The 19,188-nt window shown below is 38.5% G+C and overlaps 2 protein-coding genes across 2 annotated transcripts in view; one reads left to right on the forward strand and one right to left on the reverse strand.

The window, feature by feature from the left end:
• The window catches only part of RBM48 (RNA binding motif protein 48), a 299,162-nt gene extending 298,048 nt beyond the window's left edge, over positions 1-1,114 (reverse strand). The window contains exon 1 of the mRNA XM_044067674.1: positions 972-1,114. Coding sequence (XP_043923609.1) covers positions 972-1,082 — 111 coding nt within the window. The 5' untranslated portion in view covers positions 1,083-1,114. The remainder of the gene's footprint in view (positions 1-971) is intronic.
• A 328-nt stretch (positions 1,115-1,442) lies between these two features.
• The window catches only part of PEX1 (peroxisomal biogenesis factor 1), a 1,694,243-nt gene continuing 1,676,497 nt past the window's right edge, over positions 1,443-19,188 (forward strand). The window contains exon 1 of the mRNA XM_044067676.1: positions 1,443-1,683. Coding sequence (XP_043923611.1) covers positions 1,573-1,683 — 111 coding nt within the window. The 5' untranslated portion in view covers positions 1,443-1,572. The remainder of the gene's footprint in view (positions 1,684-19,188) is intronic.

Raw genomic sequence — 19,188 nt, forward strand, 5'->3', positions numbered from 1 at the left:
ACATCATCTGCTTGCACTGTCAATAGCGGTGTTACACGTACAGCAGAAACAAAACAGCACAGATGTCATGTCCTGTATTCACATTTGTTACACGACATGAATGCTGACACCGTAAAACACTTATTACTTAAACCACAGACATATTCATGATATCATCACAATTCTTAAGGAAATGAAGCTGCCTATACTTATATATTATAATATAAAGACAGCCTATAATATTTTATATCAATATTTAGGTCAAGCCAGCAACTACATAAATTGCATCTGCTTCTAAACACCACCTTAACCCAAATGGGAACATAGAAAATAGGCAAATGTAAGTAGGACTAACCTGATTAACAATCAAACAATAAATACATCGATCATTTTTACATTATTTGGTCTTGCCACTTTAATACAAGCATGCACAACTGTTGTGGCTCCATCCACCCCATTCTCTCTCTTATACGCACATGACAGAGAAACTGATGGTGGAAAACACCCTAGTTTATTGCAGGGTATGCAAACTGATGCGAAGCAACCACTGCTTTGCGAGGGACAGTCCCTCTTTGGGCAGTTGTGTCCTGCAAAAAAATTGTAAAAATGGCAAATGTCCTGAGATTTTAGGACAAAATTATTTCCTATAGTTTATGTAATAGTTGCATAAAAAAGTTATTCTGTATCTGAAACACCTAAATGTTAAAAGAAACAGAATAAGCAACTAAAATGCTACAAGAATAAGCTTCTATTTAGGCAAAAACGTGAAGTTCTGTCCTTTGTACTGGCCGTGGGTATGTTCTGACCTGCAAAATCTGACATTTGTACCAAAAATGTTCCACTTTGGGCATTTGAAAAGGTGGCAACCCTATCATTTACTCATCTTGATGGGAACTAAATGAGGTTTAAAAATAATGCACTAAAAAAAGGTTTCAATTTACAACTAGTATCATCCATGCCTTTTCAGCTATCTAAACACATATTTTATATACCTTGACAGCCCTTGGTCTCCTGCCTTCTCTGTATTTTGCTCGCGTGAAAGAAACTGCACCCTGTGAATGATGGTTGTAAACTACAGTCCCATCACACGAAGAAGTTGCCATCTTACCGGGAACCACAACTACAGTAGCGCTTGTATTTTTTAGCCTATTGCACAGAACAAGTAGGTTTCAGTCTGCAAAGTTCATTTGTTAATATTTACGTCAGTCAAGCAAGCCTTAGAGGCTGTCTTTACAAGGGATAATCTAACATTGTCAGAGTTACAGGTAGAGTTGTTTTCGCGTGACCTCAGTTTATAGAGCAAATGTTGTACAGTTAAAGATAACCAGAGGTATATAGCTGTACTAGGAATTATTTCAAGACAGTTTCATATTGCTATTTTGAACTCATTGCTCTTTTATTTTCATTTCGTTGTTATGACATCACATAATTTTGAGACTATCCCAAAATCACTAACTTTCTCTTTCTGTTTCATCAGTGCCCTGGTGTGGGGCTTGGTGCTTGGGTATGACGTAGAGCTAGGCTCATTTGCTTTGGGCTGGGCCTTTGTGGTGTCTGAAGTGTCGGTCAGACTACACTGAGTTAGTGACGGAAATGTTCACCGGTGGGTGTGAATTACTGGCTGTAACTCTCAAATTTGCCAACATTAAAAATTGTTTCTTATACCTGTCATCCACCCAGGTGTCCCAGCTTCGCTTAGCCGAGGTAACTTAATACAATTATCTTACTGTAACTTTATGCTTGTGTTGCATGTTTCATTTTAACCTTCGGTCTTTTCACTTGTACAGTAGTAGACAGAACCAATCAGTCATTTTGTGGTACTGGTGCGGATATACTCAGGTCTTACAGCAGGTGGATTTTTGCTTCACACATGACAAGGTTGCAGGGTCAATGTGTTTTTTTTACTGCGGGTTATGCATATAGGTTGGAATATCTCTAGAATGTCTAAATCTAGGATCACACTCTAGGTTTTGAATTGTCGCCTCTAGTATTTCTTTGTAGCTCCAGTTTGACCCGAGATTATTTACAGTATGACCCCTTAATGGCAACATTACTAAAGCCGTAAGTGAAATATCATTATTTTGAACATTGTACCGACATAAGAATTTGTAGCATTTTTGAATTAGTACAGAAATGTCACATAAATAATGTACACACGTGTGACGGCTGTCAGTGATTATAGTAATAATGTACTAAATGAGTAACACTAAGTAAGCACAGTGACTGAGAATTTCTAGAGTTTACATATATTGAAGCAGACTAATTGAAGCAGACTAATTTAGAATGTAGAATAAATGGAATGCAAGTAGTGCACGTAGTAATAACCTAAGATTTTTTAATTAACGTACAGCTGTTAGATTATTTTCAAAATCGCATGCAATTAAATTACAAATTATTGCACGTTTCTGTAATACGTTATGAGTTCAGACCTGTTTTTCCTAGTCCCTACGTGGATTTTTGCATTATTTACCTGTGTTTAGATGGAGTTTCTCTGAGTACTGTTGTTTCCTCGAAAAGCATGTTGGTTAATTGTGTACCTCTCGAGTGTACCTCATTGTGAGGAACGTTCCTCATGTTGGGTCTGAAAAAAAAAGCGTGTTCTTCGAAGTTCATAGGTTCATACTAGGCTATCTGCCCAAGGGCATTTATTTTAGTTTGAATAAAACTATGCCTATCATTTTGCTGTGCCTCTGTCAAGCAGTGACACTGAAGTAATCCTATATCTGCAATCTCCCATCCATTGGTCAAGATTCCTCTTGAACAAGGCCAGAGAGGTGCTCTGCCTCACATGTACCGAGATTTTGTTCCACAGCATAGGGAGTCTCTGGGTGATGAATCTGTCCTCTATTTATAACCGTGTCAAGGTTTAAGTCTCCGCCTTGTGGTTCTGAGGGATCTAGATTTTTGAGGTGAAGCATACTCATCACATCTGGGTTGGACATGGCCTTATATGTCAGGCACAGGTCACCTCTGGTATGAGACTGAATAGAGCTGGAGTTCTTTCAGTCGGGCAGCATAAGACATATTTTTGAGACCCTTTATCCTTTTGGTGAGGAACTTTTGGGGCCTTTCAAGCTGCAGCAGGTGTCTGGTCAGATACATTCACGGGCATTGTACTCAATCATAGGTCTAATGAGTGATGAGTTACTGTCAACCTGGGTCCCCAGATCTCTGATGACTTTTCTGTGCTCAGTGGATTGCCACCTATATGGTAGCTAGGGGTAACCTTGTTTTTATGACTATGCATTTTTTGGCGTTTAACTTCAGGCCATGGCTCTGGCACCAGTTATCCGTTTCTGTGAGGCCCTTTTGGAGGATATCTGTGTCAGATGTGTTTTCGACTATGGCGCCCAGTTTGCAGTCATTTGCAAACTTTGTTCCACATTGAAGAGTCTGTTACACTTTCAGATTTGGGAATTTTTTTAACTGAAATGTATATGGCAAATAGTATTGAGTCATCTTAATTCATACAAAGAACTTTGTATATACTCTGGGCTGCTGATCTCCCTAGGGCTCACCTTGGTCACTCTGGGCTGCTGATCTCCCTAGTGCTCACCTTTGTCACTCTTGCATGTTAAAAATGTTGGAATATGTAAGCCTCTAATGCAAAACTTTTTTTTTTAATTCAAAACTTAAACAGTTTTCGTTTTATAACATATTGTGTCTACCTTGACAGAGTTTGGTTTTCTACTTTTTCTGTTTGTTTATGTATGTATGTATGTATGTATGCATATACGTGTAATTGTTAAGCTGGAGAGTGAACTGAGTCACAAAGACCCATTTCAGCTTCAGTCCAGGAGTTAGAGCACAGTCAGGATTACTTATAAAACATTGATAAATACTGATATGTGAGGTTCTTACTGTAGAAGAAACAAGTGTAATTTGATAAAGAATAAAATGTCATGTATGAAAATGTACACAATAAATATAACCAATTTAATTAGTTTGGTGTGCGTGTCTTTAGTTGGTGTAGTTTATCATATAGCCTCAACTTCTTTTTTTCCCTGTCATTTCAAAGTAGGTTCTGCAACACACACACTCAAACTGACTGATAATTTTTTTCAAGTAGCAACAATGGAAAGCAGTAGTGTGTTGTACAGTAATTGGTGAAAGTACAAGAGCTGAATGCAACCTGAATATGAGAAGAATGGTTAGTTTGAAGTTGTGTTGCTGCAGCAGGATGGCAATGAGGAGTGTTTTGTTGGGAGTCTGACTACATTACAAAAGTATGATGCATAAAATTGCAACCCCCAAAAGTCTGAACACAGACTCCACTATTAAAAACGGTAAATACTGAAATTCGCAGTAACCTTATTTCAAGTGCCCCAAAGGGGAATGTGCATTACCACACCACTATTACTTATATATTCTAGCTCAAATGTTACAATACCTTGAAGTAAGGGAATTCTTTGAAATACAGCAGTAAAGAACTTAGTGTACATAAAGTACTAGATGCACTTTCCACTTTCCAGGTCGATTTTTTTGAAAATCCTAGTTTTAAGTCTTTTAACCTTACTTCTGGTTGATCTTAGTCACGTTTGGTCTATTAAATTGCTAAATGTCAGCAACAATCATTCCCAGCAGTAAATTCCCCATGTGTATTATATTTATCCTGGTCCTTTGTGGCCCAAGCCATGGCTGAAAAGCATCTGCGAATCCTCCCAAAAGCAGTTTAATATTAAGTAGTGTATACCCAGTAATTGTTCACCATGAGTCAGATGGAGCCAGAATGTAGTAACAATGTAAAACGAATGTGTAGTCAAGCCACAGTTAATGACAGCTATAGAAGAGAAGTGGACTGAAGCCCCAGAGTCAAACATGTAAAACAAATCTGGGCGATGAGAGTAAACAGCATGATAGAGAATTGCAGAATTGCCTACAGTGGCTAGATTTTAATGTTCATTTTTTTTTTTTTTTACATTTGTATTGTTAAGATGGGTGTGCAAAAGGTCAAGCAGTATTCCCCAAAAAGTGTTGATAAGATCCTTTTTATACAGGAAATTGGTAATCCTGCCATAGGCAACACATTCCTGTCCTTTTAAAGCACGAGTCTGTGGACCAGCCATATACAAGTTCATTACTAATCAATGTGATGGAAAGAAGCAAGTTAGTGACAAATACTTGTCGTTTGCCTAATTAAACGTGTGTCTGTGTCTAGGTTTGTGGAAGCATCCTGGCAAACTAATTAAAGGGGAGGACAGGGGCACAAAATTAAATAAGGGAATCTGGCTTGTATTTTGTACTAGGAAAGATAATTGTATTATCAGTGAGTAAAATATATTCATACAAGTAAACATACAGACCTCAGAAGAGCTGCACCACATTCTTTATTTTTAGAAACTAATATGTTTAGGCATGCTCTTAAATTCAATGAATGCAGGGGTTTCATTCACAATTAAATACTAGTAAGCAGACATCTGATTGAAAAGTGCATATAAAAATGGTTCAGTGTGTTTTTCTGTATAGTTTTCACGGCCATCTCAGAGCAGTATGGTTAATATGGGCTGATTCTATCCTATTTGTAGTACAGCCAAGTTCCTACTAGTGGGTGGTTCATTATCTGACCTGATGGTGATAGCTTGTTGAAGAAGTGCTATAAAAAGTCATGTTTAATTAATTTAATAAGTCCTTGGATTGCATATAATGTGTAGAATTTTGTTTGGATGGTATTGTGCGTGAATGGCCTCAGCTGCAGGTTTAAAACCATTTCTCAATAGTCTTTCTAATGTTTGCTAAAAAAAAAAAAAAAAACTGTAATTGGAACACTTTGGTGATAAAGGCAAGTTCCTTTTGTGTACTTGTATTTATGTCACATGAAGTTGGTAAATTTGTTGTTTCGTAATGCCTGTTTTTGCACATTTCATGTGTGTTAACTTAAATACTGTAAAGTGAATCACTGTTACTTATGTAGTTGTGATGTTTTCCTGTCTTCTTAAACTGCACATGTAGTCCTGCTATTGATTTGGTGCATCAGAAAAGGAGTGAATGAATAATCCATAACTAATAATTTCCTCTTCAAGCAGCTAGTAATAGCTACTGAAAGTGGCCAGCTTGCCATACTTTAAATCAGAATCTTTGTAACTGTTATTATCTATGGAAACAGGCTTCTGTCATTTAAAGTGTAGTAATATCTTCACTGTTAAATATTGATTTATTTTATGTAAGATTAAAGAGAGTACTAACACTATAGAGCAGATCTCTGTTTTTCTTATGTTTAACCCCCCCCCCCCCAAAATAGATGAAAGCGTATTCTCATTTCATATCTGAACATTATTTGTAGATTTAGTAGGTATCTGTTTTCCCATCATTCTTCCAGTATTTGCAGTCTACTTGAGGAAAAATTCTCCGAAGTCTGCTTGGGCAATAAAATTAGTTATGCACACACTTCCAAGCAAAAATTCTAGACCTTTTGAACTTTGTTGCGTACTTGGAAGCTGTACAGATGCCTTCTTCTTGTTGTTTCTTTGGGGAAACTGGAAAGACAATTTACAATCTTTTCTAGCCTCGGATTGATGCCCTACTAGTTATACTATTTTTTTTTTTTTTTTTTTAACAGCAGCTTCTATTTTAGGCTCAACTACAAATCTTGTGAGAGCTAGTCTTTTACTTAGCATTTCCCTTTCCCCTTCTCTTTGCCTGTACTCTTTTTTTTTATTGATATCTGGCAGGGAAAGGGGTCCCCAGCCTGCAGTCCATCTTCTGCTTGGCATCATCCCGCTGTATTATTTCATTTTCTAGTTATTTACTCCCAATATCTCAGTTGTTTTGCTAACTACCCCTACTTGCAGTCATCCTTATTGGTAAAATATAATTTTGTTTTTCATTCCCCTTTTTGCTTAGTTCATAGAATATTTTCTTGTTACTTTTTAACTATAATAATCTGTATGCTTGTTGTTAGACCTGCTCCAAAGTCATGCTCCATCCTTGTTTTTCAACCTCCCAACTTGTTTAATCATCCTGCCTTTCCACTTTGATTAACAGCCTCCTGCTTGTGTTATATAGATGAACCTTAACTATGCAGCTCGGTAATCCTAAACTACCTTGTTCTGTCGGGAGAATCAATTTATACCACTTAACTCTTGCCCTCCTTTCCTCCCAGATAAATTCTTTCAACCTTTTTATTAATTATTTTCTGTGTTTTTATTCTGGTTGATAAAAAAATATGGTTGATAAAAAATATGCTTGATCTGTGTATAAAACTAAAGGGGCTAAAAACATTTTAACTACTTGTATCTTACTCTCCATAGTTAATGGCTTCCATTTTTTCAGTTTTTGTATTATCTTTTTAGTCTTTTCCCACATATCCTTAGCTACCTCAACAGAATTCTTCTTAATCCATACACCTGAAGGGTTCCTATCAGTTTGTTGAAACTTCAGCAGTTTGAACACTATATGTTCGAACTGTGAAGTTTGAAAACTGATTATCGCGAAGCAGCGGAACACCGAATTCTTTCCGTGGGCCGTTTCTGTGGCTTCGCTATATTCAGCACTGTAGTGGTCGGGTTCAGGTGAGTGTGTGATTGTGCGGACATTAGGGTTAGGATGCGGGTTAGGTGAGTTAGGGTTAGGATACGGGTGAGGTGGGTATGTGATAGTGACAGACTTTAGGGTTTGGGTGGGATAGGTGAGTTAGGGTTAGGGCGCTGGTCAGGTGAGTGTGCGATAGTGATGGACCTTAGTGTTAGGGTTAAGGTAAGTGGATAGATAGTAGTGTATGTACAGTTTAGTTTAGGGATAGATGTAGGATTTTAGGTGTGTGTGTGGATTGCTGTTTTTTTGGTGTGCTTGTGTTGTGTGTGTGTTTCTTGGAACAGCAATTTTTTTTTTATTCCACCCCCCCCCCTCCCCACCCCCCCGGAGCTGTTCTAAGACTTAGATGTTAGAGATTCGAATATATGGTGTTTGAAGTGATATAGACCCCACCTGAATAGTTTATCATGTCCCCATAAATTTGGTTATTGCTGAACTAATCATGTGGCTAATTTACAGCTGTAGTCTGTGTTTTATCATCATTAATTTTATATCCTGAAATGAACTGTAACAATCTCAAAATGCCCAGAACACTGAAATGTACTTTTTTGGATTTTTTTCAGGCACAAGACAGTATCTTCTGCAAATTAATCTAACATTTCTTAATTACCATACCATCTATATCCTTGAAATTGTGAATCACTTCTTTACCTTTCCAGTGGCTCTAAATATAAAGCAAATAACAGTGGGTGAAAAGGACACACTGCTTTTGTTCCTCTGTTCAAAAAAACGTTTGTTGTAAAGGATCCCTCCCACTTTAATTCGTGTTTCTGTGTCCTCCCAATTAACTACATTAGAAATGCAAATGCTACAGTTTCTCTACTCAATCTCAGACAACTCAACTGAATGCTTTCTCTGCATCAAGACCCACCAAAGACAGTGACATGTTTTCTGTTCTGCTTTCGTCTGGATAATCATTGTATTAATGTTGTCAAATGTTTGCCTCCAGTCCACAAAACCACATTAATGCAAATCTATCCATTTGGGCAACACCTTTGCCATTCTTTTAGTTAGAATAGACAAAAACACTTTGTAATCCTGATTTAAAATATGAAAAGAGTATGTATGATGCTGGGTCTGAAGGCGTTTACCTTATTTTTTTCAAAGTGGTGGTAAGCTTTTTAAAATACATTTAAACAAAACCTCTCAGGTCTGTATCGCTTTCTTCCCTCACCACTTCCAAGATTCCACAGGAGTACCCGTCTATTCCTGAAGACTTCCCTGTTGATTAAACATCATCATTTTTTGTCATTTCTTCCTGTCTTGGCTATTAAATGCTAAACCTCATCTTCCCCAAGTCTAATATTCCTTTTGTGCCTATTCTGGATTTTCACATTCCCCTGCTTTATACAGATTTTTATAAAATGTAAGTATTTCTAATACTTGCGTAGGATCTGTGCTTATTTTTTTGTCTTGGGCTTCTTTAATTTGCTGTCAACCCTTTTACTTTCTGTTGCCCAAGTCATTTTGCTAAAAGTGTTTGTGTTCTGTAGATTTATGAAAAAATAGTTGCTTGTTAGCATATTTTCAAAACTCATGCATAGCATCTCCCCAATTAATTTGGATTAATTTCTATTACCAATTCCTTAAATTCTTCTTTTTTTTTTATGTGCAAGTAGGAAAGTGCCAGTGTCTCGTTTTTCACTTTATTGCCTTGCATTTTTATTTTAGTTGTTATCAGTATGTGTCAAAGCTTTCAATTAAATATACATGCTCCTGTAAAATATAATTTCTATCTGGTCTAGCCTAGTTATTGTACCTTAGTAGATAATATGCAAATACCTCATTCCCTCCGGTGCAGTTCTTTTGAATGTGTACCTTTAACCCCTGTTGGGTGTGGCTCGAGCCTTTAAAAGATGAAGTTATCACCTTACACTTCTAATAAATACTTCTTGACAGAGGTCCAGTATCAAAACAGTTGTGTTTTCCATCATGTATGCTTCAATGTAAAATATTCTGATACCTTGTATGTGGCATGCTTTTGGAATTGATGCAAATATGAACATGTAATATATGAAGCCTAGCGGCACAATAGGAGGTAGCTGCAGAAATGCCTGGAGGTGCACTCAGCTGTAATGAAAATACTAATGGAGGTCCCTACTATTGAAGTCCTATCTTCCATACCAAACATGGTAATGTATTTTTTCAGAAAGCTACCCTTTTTTGTTTTCCCTCTACGTCCCACTGATACGTCTTCAGAATTGCAAGTCAAGTTAGTCTCTACCCGTAAATAGTATTCGATCTCCCCTGATTTTCTTAAGCTCTTATTACTTCCACCCATTATATATGACAATTATTTTGAAAGTGTATTTCCAGCTTTTGGCTTACATTTACATAGTAATATTTGGCAGGCTTTTCACTTATATAGTTGCTTTTTCTCTTCTCCATTTGAAGCAGTGTCACATTTTTTAAGATTTTTTTGTGTCAGTAGATTAGAACAAACCTGCACAATTGCACATATTTTGATATTCAGATAGGAGCAATTGCTCCAAGTATGTGGCTGCACCCACAGGCATTACCTAATCTAAAATTTAGGTTACGCATGCCTATTCCTACTTTGATTGTTGTTTGTTCTATTCTTATCTCTGTTCCCTGCACAGATGTAAAAAAAAGCAAATTGCATGCTTTCCGTAAACATCTTTAGCCATAAAAAACTGCACCCGTTATCTTTAAATAAACTAAGTTATGCATATGCAATGCATTTAAGTATTAAGGCTGTTGCAATGCATTTAAGTATTGAGGCTGTTGGAGAGGCAACTACTTCTATAACTTATTAATCATATTAATTTCCCACAGTTTCAAACTTTATTTTCACTGACCTGCTTGCCACTGTACCTTTAAATGTTAATGTACACTGTACCCGTTTCACCTTTGCTAGCAAAGAGCGCTCAGAGCATTTAAGATTAATTGCTTGCATCTGCTGACAGCTCATCTCCAAGTAAAAGTCAACTTACGAAATCTGTGCAGAGCTGCAGTTTGATATAGAAGTACTTTGGAGCTGTTTAGCCAACACTAAACTTGTAAATACCAGCAAAACTACTGTCATGCTTTTGGTACAGCTCCAAGACTTAAACGTGCTGCTATCCTGTTATCATTGATCTGTCTTTCAACATTTTGCCTCCAAACACCTCTGAGATACTTAAGAATTCTGTTATACCTGCCTCTATCTTTCCTCTTCACATATAGATCTAAGTTAATAAAGTGCTAGAGTGACTTAAAGCAGCCTATGCAGTTTCCAATCTCCTAACTCCAGCGGCCAGACGTTCCATTGCAGTCAATGAACTCATTTCTGGGATCAGATACAGACTGCCCCTTATTGACGCAGACTCAGCTGCTAATATCCCATTATTGCAAACCATTGAGAATAAAATTCTCTGCTTCAGCAACCTAGCTAACAATTGAGAGCACCACTGAACTGAAGTAAAGAATGGTAGCTGGTTTGAGAGCACCACTGAACTGAAGTAAAGAATGGTAGCTGGTTTACAGTTTTAGCAAGAAATGAATTACTGTTTAACACCCTTACTTACAACATTCTTAGTACTGGATACTGTCCATCTTTTAATGTGTATTGTAATTATCCTCTTAGAAATACAGGCATCACGCAGTTAGCCTGACCTCATTACAAATTGGGCACTACTGAAGAAGCATTCTGTAAAAATGCACCTTCCAATTGTAACAAATTCCCAGGGAAAATAAGACAAATGATTAAACTTACTAGCATCAAACTACATTTTAAAAAAACTATCTGACAAAAGGACATGCTTGTAAGTACTTCAGAGATGTGGCTAGAAAACACATATGAGACAAGGAAAAGTTATGTATTCCATCTACTGACTTTATACTAATTCAGCTCTTGTCACAGTCTTAAAAAAATAACTGTAAACTAAGATGCTATACGTGCCTGAAAATTAAAATGATCCGTTCCTTATAGGTTCATAGGTTGGTACTAGGCTATCCTATACAAGCCTAGCCATAACAATTACTTGGCTATTTCTTCCCACAGTATTTACTTCCCTGGACCCCTGTCTAGCAGGGCGACTGACGTGATACCCAGGGTGAATTTCCTATCTCCCATCCAATCATAAAGATTCCCTTTGAAGAGGGCCAAAGAGGTGCTCTGCTTGACATGTACAGGCAGTCTATTCCAGAGTCTGGGGAGTCTCTGGGTCAGGAACCTATCCCTCCAGCATGTTTTGTTCATTGTGATGACAAGGTTTAGATCCCTGGAGCGTGTGTCTCTGAGGGATTGGGATTTCTTTAAGTGTAGCATGTCTAACAGCTCTGGGTTTGACATGGCCTTGTATGTTAAGCAGAGATCGCCTCTGAGTAAACTATATGCTACAGAGTATAGGTGGAGTTTTTTTAGATGGTCCGCATAGGGCATCTGCTTTAGGCCTGTGATTCTTTTAGTGAGGTATTTCTGTGGCCGTTCCGGTTGTTGTAGATGTCTTGAGAGGTGCATACCAAACGGAGCGTTGTATTCTATAATGGGTCTAATGAGGGATGAGTACAGTGGGACAGTGACCTTCTTTTTTCTGGATGAAATGCCCTTCGTGATGAGGTGTGCCACATAGAAGGATTTCCTGACACTGTTGTGGCGATGTGGTTATCGAAGGTGAGACCACTGTCCACCTGTGTCCCTAAATCTCTTATCACACTTTCAGTGATTAGTGTACTGCCACCTATGTGGTAATTCACAGGTACATGTTTTTTTTCCAAAAGGGGATAACTATACATTTCTTGGCATTGAGCTTGAGCCCATGGCTCTGGCACCAAGCATCTGTTTCTGTAAGGCCCTTTTGTAGAATATCCACATAATTTGGGGATTCAGTAATGGCTCCTAGTTTGCAGTCATATGCGAACTTTGTTAGCCAGAGTACCTTAGTGTTGGCCTGTACTTCAGAGAAGTAGATGCCAAACAAGAGCGGTCCCAGGACTGAGTCCCGAGGTACTCCACTTGTCTGGAGCTGGATTTGGAGTCGGCTACTTTTACAGTGTGGGTTCTGTCAGTAAGCCAGTTGGCAACCCATTGAGTGATGTAGGGATTAATGTCCAGCTTAGTAAGTTTATCTGTGATTCCAGAGTGGGGGATGGTGTTGAAGGTCTTGGCAAGGCCCAGATAGGCTGTGTGGACCACCTTACCCTTGTCCACGGCTCTGGAGACTGATTCAAAGAAGTCAGTCAGGTTCAGGAGACAAGATCGGCCTTTCACGAACCCAAACTGCCTGAGGTCCAGTGTTTGAAGGTTGCCAATGCCTTTGTTTATAAGTTCCATGGCCTTGCAGATCAGGCTTGTCAGACTGATGGGGCGGTAGTTCCCGGGATCCAAGGTGGATTCCCTTCTTGTGGAGTGGGGTCACTGCAGCTGTGCGCCACTCAGTGGGCACGAAGTCTGAGGTGAGGCTATGATTAAACATGACACTTAGGTGAGGTGCCACTTCATTTTATAGTTCATGTAGTACACATCCTGGGATGTCGTCTGGTCCCACGGATGCTGTATTCTTAGCTTTGGAGAGTTTTTTTTTTTTTTTTTGTGTGGCCATTATTACCGGAATTTGGCAATCTTTCAGTATTGAGATGGGCCCTTTAGGGGGGTGAAGTTTGCACTGAATCAATCTGCCAGGATATTGGCAATATCCTTGGGATCAGTATATTTAATGCCATTCTGTTGTAGCTCAGAGAAGAGCTGAGCATTGCCATTTAGATTCTTGGCATAGCTATAGAATGCCTTGTGGTTGTCTTTGGAATCTTTAACTCAGAACCAACGGGCATAGGGATAGGAGTTGCAACAAAACCTCAGAAAAAACAACCCTACTCTGCCCTGAACAAACCAAGGACGATGGTAGTCTCACACAAAAAAAGTGTAATGCAAAGTAGTAAATCCGGCCTCAGTGGACCGTAGTTGTAGAAATCTCACAACAATCCAAAACAAGACAATGTTAAAACCAGTTCAAATAGATGAATCAATTCAAATAGGTAAGTGCTTTAGTCTGTAACATGACAGACTTTTTCAAAACCGAAGTTGCAATGTCATTTCCTTCCATAAATACTATGGTGTATCCTGTATCAATTAACAATAAAAGCAACAGTGTGTCACAAATAAAATCATTCTTAAAAACAACTGTTTGTCAATACAGCAGGTGTTTTTCCTTTAAAAATAAATAGACATGAATGTTTTACAAAATTCTAGCCCTTTGCTTTAAAATGGGCAACAAGGACAAGTGATTGTTAATACCAGGGGGTTCATTGGCATTCAGTGTAAGTTGCCACTCCAACTCCTTCGTTTCAATTTAATTCCCCCAGTCACCCCCCCCCCCTCACATTTTGCCTAACTATATCCAGTATACCGAATTTAAAACCAAGAAAATTGGGACAAATTTGTGAGTGTTTGAAAAGGGCATTATTCTTATTTTGTGTCTCAGTGGCATACAGGTGTTCGTAAATTCTCCTCCTAAGGGATCTTTCCGTCTTCCCTATGTAAAAATGGTTACAGCCCTGGCAAACACTAATATAAACCAGCCTAGTCGTCTGACAGTTACCGTGTACCAATTTCACCTTCTGTGGCGGATTACCCAACCGAATTTCTACACTTTCCAGAATAAAGGAACACTTTACATGTACCACATTTCCTGGTCCCTGTCCGATGTCCTGTGTGTAATCTCGGGTGCTCGAGTAAAAATTTTTACATTCTTTCCCACCCTGTTGGTGAAAAGCAGACCATTACCCAGAGAGTTTATAAGATGATCGTTCCTTTCCAGAACAACCCAATTCTTGGAAAGGATACCCTGAACTTTCCTCCCAAAAGAACCAAATTCCAACACCATGGAGTTGGAAAACCGACTATTTGCCCCCTGTGATGTATTGGTTACAGACTGTGATTGACCCAGTAATGGGGTATGTCTAGTCCCCCATCCATCTGACACCTCTCTCTCCCGAGGTGCAAAACCCAATCTTCAGGGTAGCCTCTACTCACAAACATATGGGTAAGTTGTGCCAACTCTTTTTTTAAAAAAGTTTTATAGTTTAGCACATCCTTGCACCCCTAATCATTTGCCCACAAGCCAAATTCTTTTTAATATAAAAAGGGTGTCGACTCTCAAACCTTAGAAAACTGTTAGAATATGTGGGTTTACAATAAACTGTTGAGACAAACGAGTTTGATTCAACATCCTTGGTCAAGCAAACATCCAAGTAATTAATAGAGTGAGAATTGTACGTCTGGGTAAATTTAAAATAATCACAAATGTTATGTACCCAAAAAATTCATTAACAATATCCAGGTCCCCTTTCCATAGAATGAACACGTCATCCAAATAGCGTAAGTACAATAACCAGTGCTCTGTGTATTTTGTTCCAAAGATGTATCTCTTCTCCCACATAGTCATTACCAAGTTGGCAAATATCGGGGCGCAGCTTGAACCCATTGCTACCTCCCTCAATTGTTTGTAAAATTCGTCCTCAAAAACAAAGTAGTTGCTATTTAAAATACATTCCATAGTTTCCGTCATGAAACCAATCATACCAGGATTCAACGTGCTATATTCTAATAAGGCTTTTATGTTCCATATCCATGTCGTGAGGAATGGAGCCAAATAGATCCACTACATCAATGGTTGAGAAACCTGAGGTTTCCTCAAATTCATGTTTGACCCTGGACAAAAAGTCCCACGAGTCGTTTAAAACATAGTTGATACTTTTAAAAGTGTTTTTTAACAACCGATCAATTAAAAACTCCCAAAGAATGTGTGGAACTGTTTTGCGCTGCCACAGTGAGTCTGTAAGGAGGGTGTTGTACGTCCTTGTGCACCTTCGGGATGCCAAAGATGATCGGAATATAGGGAAATTTGGTCTGCAGGAAGTTAAAAAGCTTTTCATTGATAACTCCCTGGAGTAGACTATCTTCCAGGAACCATTGTATTCTTCTGTGCGAAATATTAACAGAAGCAACCAGGTACTTCTCAGTATCTTGTAGTACACTTGTAATATCATTCTTATAATCAGTGGATTATAATCAGTGGATTCTACCAGTTCTACCCCACCCCCTTTGTCAGGCTTCATAACCCGTAAAACATTTGTCTCTCTCAAGGAGTCTAAAAGTAACATCTCTTCCCTCATTAAATTATAAAAATAATCCTTATAATTATCAAACTCTTGGAAAATCTCCCTGGTACAAACCTTATCAAAATGAGCCAGAATCGGATTCAGTGGGGGATTAAAAAGACTTTTTTTCTTAAATCTATTGGCTAAAGTCATTTGTTCATCATCTATTTCCTGAAAAAGCTTTCAAAGATTTAATTTTCTAATGTACAATTTAAACTCAGTGAGCACTTGGGCAATCTTCGGTTTTTTGGATGGCACAAATTTAAACCCTTTCTCAAATAGGGAAAAATGTGTTGCTGTAATCGGTTGTTGAGTATAATTATATATACTAAAACCGTTCAAGCTATAAACTTTCCCTGACTGGTCTGTCCTGGTCTCATTCCCAATCTTCACTTCCCCTAGTATCTGTTGTTGTTCCTGTTGCTCCAAAAAGTTATTTGATCCCTCTGTGGCTTCCCATGGGGGAGTCCGAGGACCCCCTAAAAAATTTTGTCTGCCACAATCTCTATTCTGGATCCTCTCAGATCTCCTTAATGGGGGGGGGGGGGGGTAGTCATGATCAAACACCTCATCACTTTCACCGTTGAACCCACTGTTGAGCTCTTCACCATTAGTGTTTCTGGTGTCATGGCTTCCTAAACCCAAATCATTGTTTGGGTTCACTTCGGTAACCATTTCCACTCCTTCCCCATAATAACTTCTAGGGAGCACACATGCTTCCTTCTGTCAGTATTCTAACTCATCCCTTTTTAATTTTTTTCTGTTTTCTAATAGCATTGTCTTTCACCTGCTGTTCAATTTTGTTAACATTATTTAAAAAAATTGTCATTTAAAATTTCATTATTTAATTTATCAACTTCATCCAGTAAACAATTCATTTTGTTAGTATTAATTTTAGTAATAAAGTGCAACAGTTCATTACCATGTCTATCGAACATACTCCACAGTTTATCAAGTTCTGGTTGCCCCACCGTGAGTCCATTAGGAAATGTGCTCATTCTCAACCCCTTTGGAATCCTCTGCACCTTGATGCACTCTGCTAGGTACGCATTATCCATTTGCAAATTGCGTACCTTACTCGTCTTCAATCGAAATCTCTCAGCCGGTGTTGTATGTCCACAGTCCTTGTGTGTCTTCTCTCACCAAAAAGTGAAGGCTCCTCTTGTACCCAACGTTCGAACCGCTTCTTTCTACTGTCTTCTATGGAGGAATTAGAAAAATCCATTTGTCCACATGGAATACTGTTTGTTAAAATCGGAGATTTACTCCCTGCTCGTCCTTCCCCATTCTGGTCCAAGGGACGTGAAGTTGTCACTGCTGACCTCAGTAAAGAGGAAGCCTGCGAAGGTAAAGCACGGGTTGATGGAGCAAGTAGTCTATCCAAGGTCTTCTGTAATTGTTGATACTGCAAAGACATCAGCTTAACCAACTGCCCAATGCTTTCCTCTCCAGATGGCTCATTTCCCATATTAAGGGTTTCCAGAGTATTGCTGTTTGAAGTGGAATTTACGAACACCTGTATGCCATTGAGACACAAAACAGTTACACACATTCTTTGGGAGTTTTTATTGATTGGTTGTTAAAAAAACACTTTTAAAAGTATCAACTATGTTTTAAACGACTCGTGGGACTTTTTGTCCAGGGTCAAACATGAATTTTTTGAGGAAACCTCGGGTTTCTCAACCATTGATGTAGTCGATCTTTTTGCCTCCATTCCTCATGACATGGGTATGGAACTTCTATGGAATGTATTTTAAATAACAGCTACTTTGTTTTTGAGGACGAATTTTACAAACAATTGAGGGGGGTAGCAATGGGTTCAAGCTGCTCCCCGATATTTGCCAACCTGGTAATGTGTGAGAAGAGATGCATCTTTGGAACGAAATACGCAGAGTATTGGTTATTGTACTTGCTCTGTTTGGATGACCTGTTCATTCTATGGAAAGGGGACCTGGATATTGTTAATGAATTTTTTGGGTACGTAACATTTGTGATTATTTTAAATGTGCCCACACATTCAATTCTCACTCTGTTAATTTACTTTGATGATTGCTTGACCAAGGATGTTGAATTGAACTCGTTTGTCTCGACAGTTTTTCGTAAACCCACATATTCTAACAGTTTTCTGTGGTTTGAGAGTCAACACCCTTTTTATATTAAAAAGAATTTGGTTCATGGGCAAATGATTAGGGGTGCAAGGATGTGCTCAACTATAGAACTTTTTAAAAAAGAGTTGGCACAACTTACCCATATGTTTGTGAGTAGAGGCTACCCCGAAGATTGGGTTTTGCACCTCGGTAGAGAGGTGTTGGATGGATGGGGGACTAGACATACCCCGTTACTGGGTCAATCACAGTCTGTTACCAATACACCACAGGGGGCAAATAGTCAGTTTTCCAACTCCATGGTGTTGGAATTTGGTTCTTTTGGGAGGAAAGTTCAGGGTATCCTTTCCAAGAATTGGGTTATTCTGGAAGGGAATGACCATCTTATAAACTCCCTGGGTAATGGTCCACTTTTCACCAATAGGGTGGGTAAGAATGTAAAATTTTTACTCGAGCACCCGCGATTGCACACAGGACATCGGACAGGGACCAGTGTGGAAATTCGGTTGGGTGATCCGCCACAGAAGGTGAAATTGGTACATGGAAACTGTCAGACGACTAGGCTGGTTTATATTAGTGTTTGTCAGGGCTGTAACCATTTTTACATAGGGAAGACGGAAAGATCCCTTAGGAGGAGAATTTACGAACACCTGTATGCCATTGAGACACAAAATAAGAATAATGCCCTTTTCAAACACTCACAAATTTGTCCCAATTTTCTTGGTTTTAAATTCGGTATACTGGATATAGTTAGGAAAAATGTGAGGGGGGGTGACTGGGGGAATGAAATTGAAACAAAGGAGTTGGAGTGGCAACTTACACTGAATGCCAATGAACCCCCTGGTATTAACGATCACTTGTCCTTGTTGCCCATTTTAAAGCAAAGGGCTAGAATTTTGTAAAACATTCACGTCTATTTAATTTTAAAGGAAAAACACCTGCTGTATTGACAAAACAGTTGTTTTTAGGAATGATTTTATTTGTGACACACTTGCTTTTATTGTTAATTGATACAAGAAACGCAATGTCTGATATTGCAACTTTGGTTTTGAAAAAGTCTGTCGTGTTACAGACGAAAGCGCTTACCTATTTGAATTGATTCATGTATTTGAACTGATTTTAACATTATCTTGTTTTGGATTGTTCTGAATTTTCTACAACTACTGTCCATTGAGGACGGATTTACTACTTTGCATTAAACTTTTTTTGTGTGAGACTACCATCGTCCTTGGTTTGGTCAGGGCAGAGTGGGATTGTTTTTTCTGAGTCTTTAAAATCTTTGGCAATTTTATTTTCGTAACTAGCTTTGGAGGATTTTGTGAGGGATCTCAGCTTCTTACCGAGGCTGGTAAGGGAGTTTTTTTGCATCCTGGGATTTTCCTCTTTTCTGCAACAGTTTTTTTCCTTTTGTTGTAAAGTTTGTTTATGGCAAGGCGCCACCAGATTGACTTCCTTTTTTTGGAGGAGAGTGTCT

This window comes from Protopterus annectens, chromosome 3.part1 (assembly GCF_019279795.1).
Source record: "Protopterus annectens isolate FY-2018-M chromosome 3.part1, PAN1.0, whole genome shotgun sequence".
Lineage (NCBI taxonomy): Eukaryota > Metazoa > Chordata > Ceratodontiformes > Protopteridae > Protopterus > Protopterus annectens.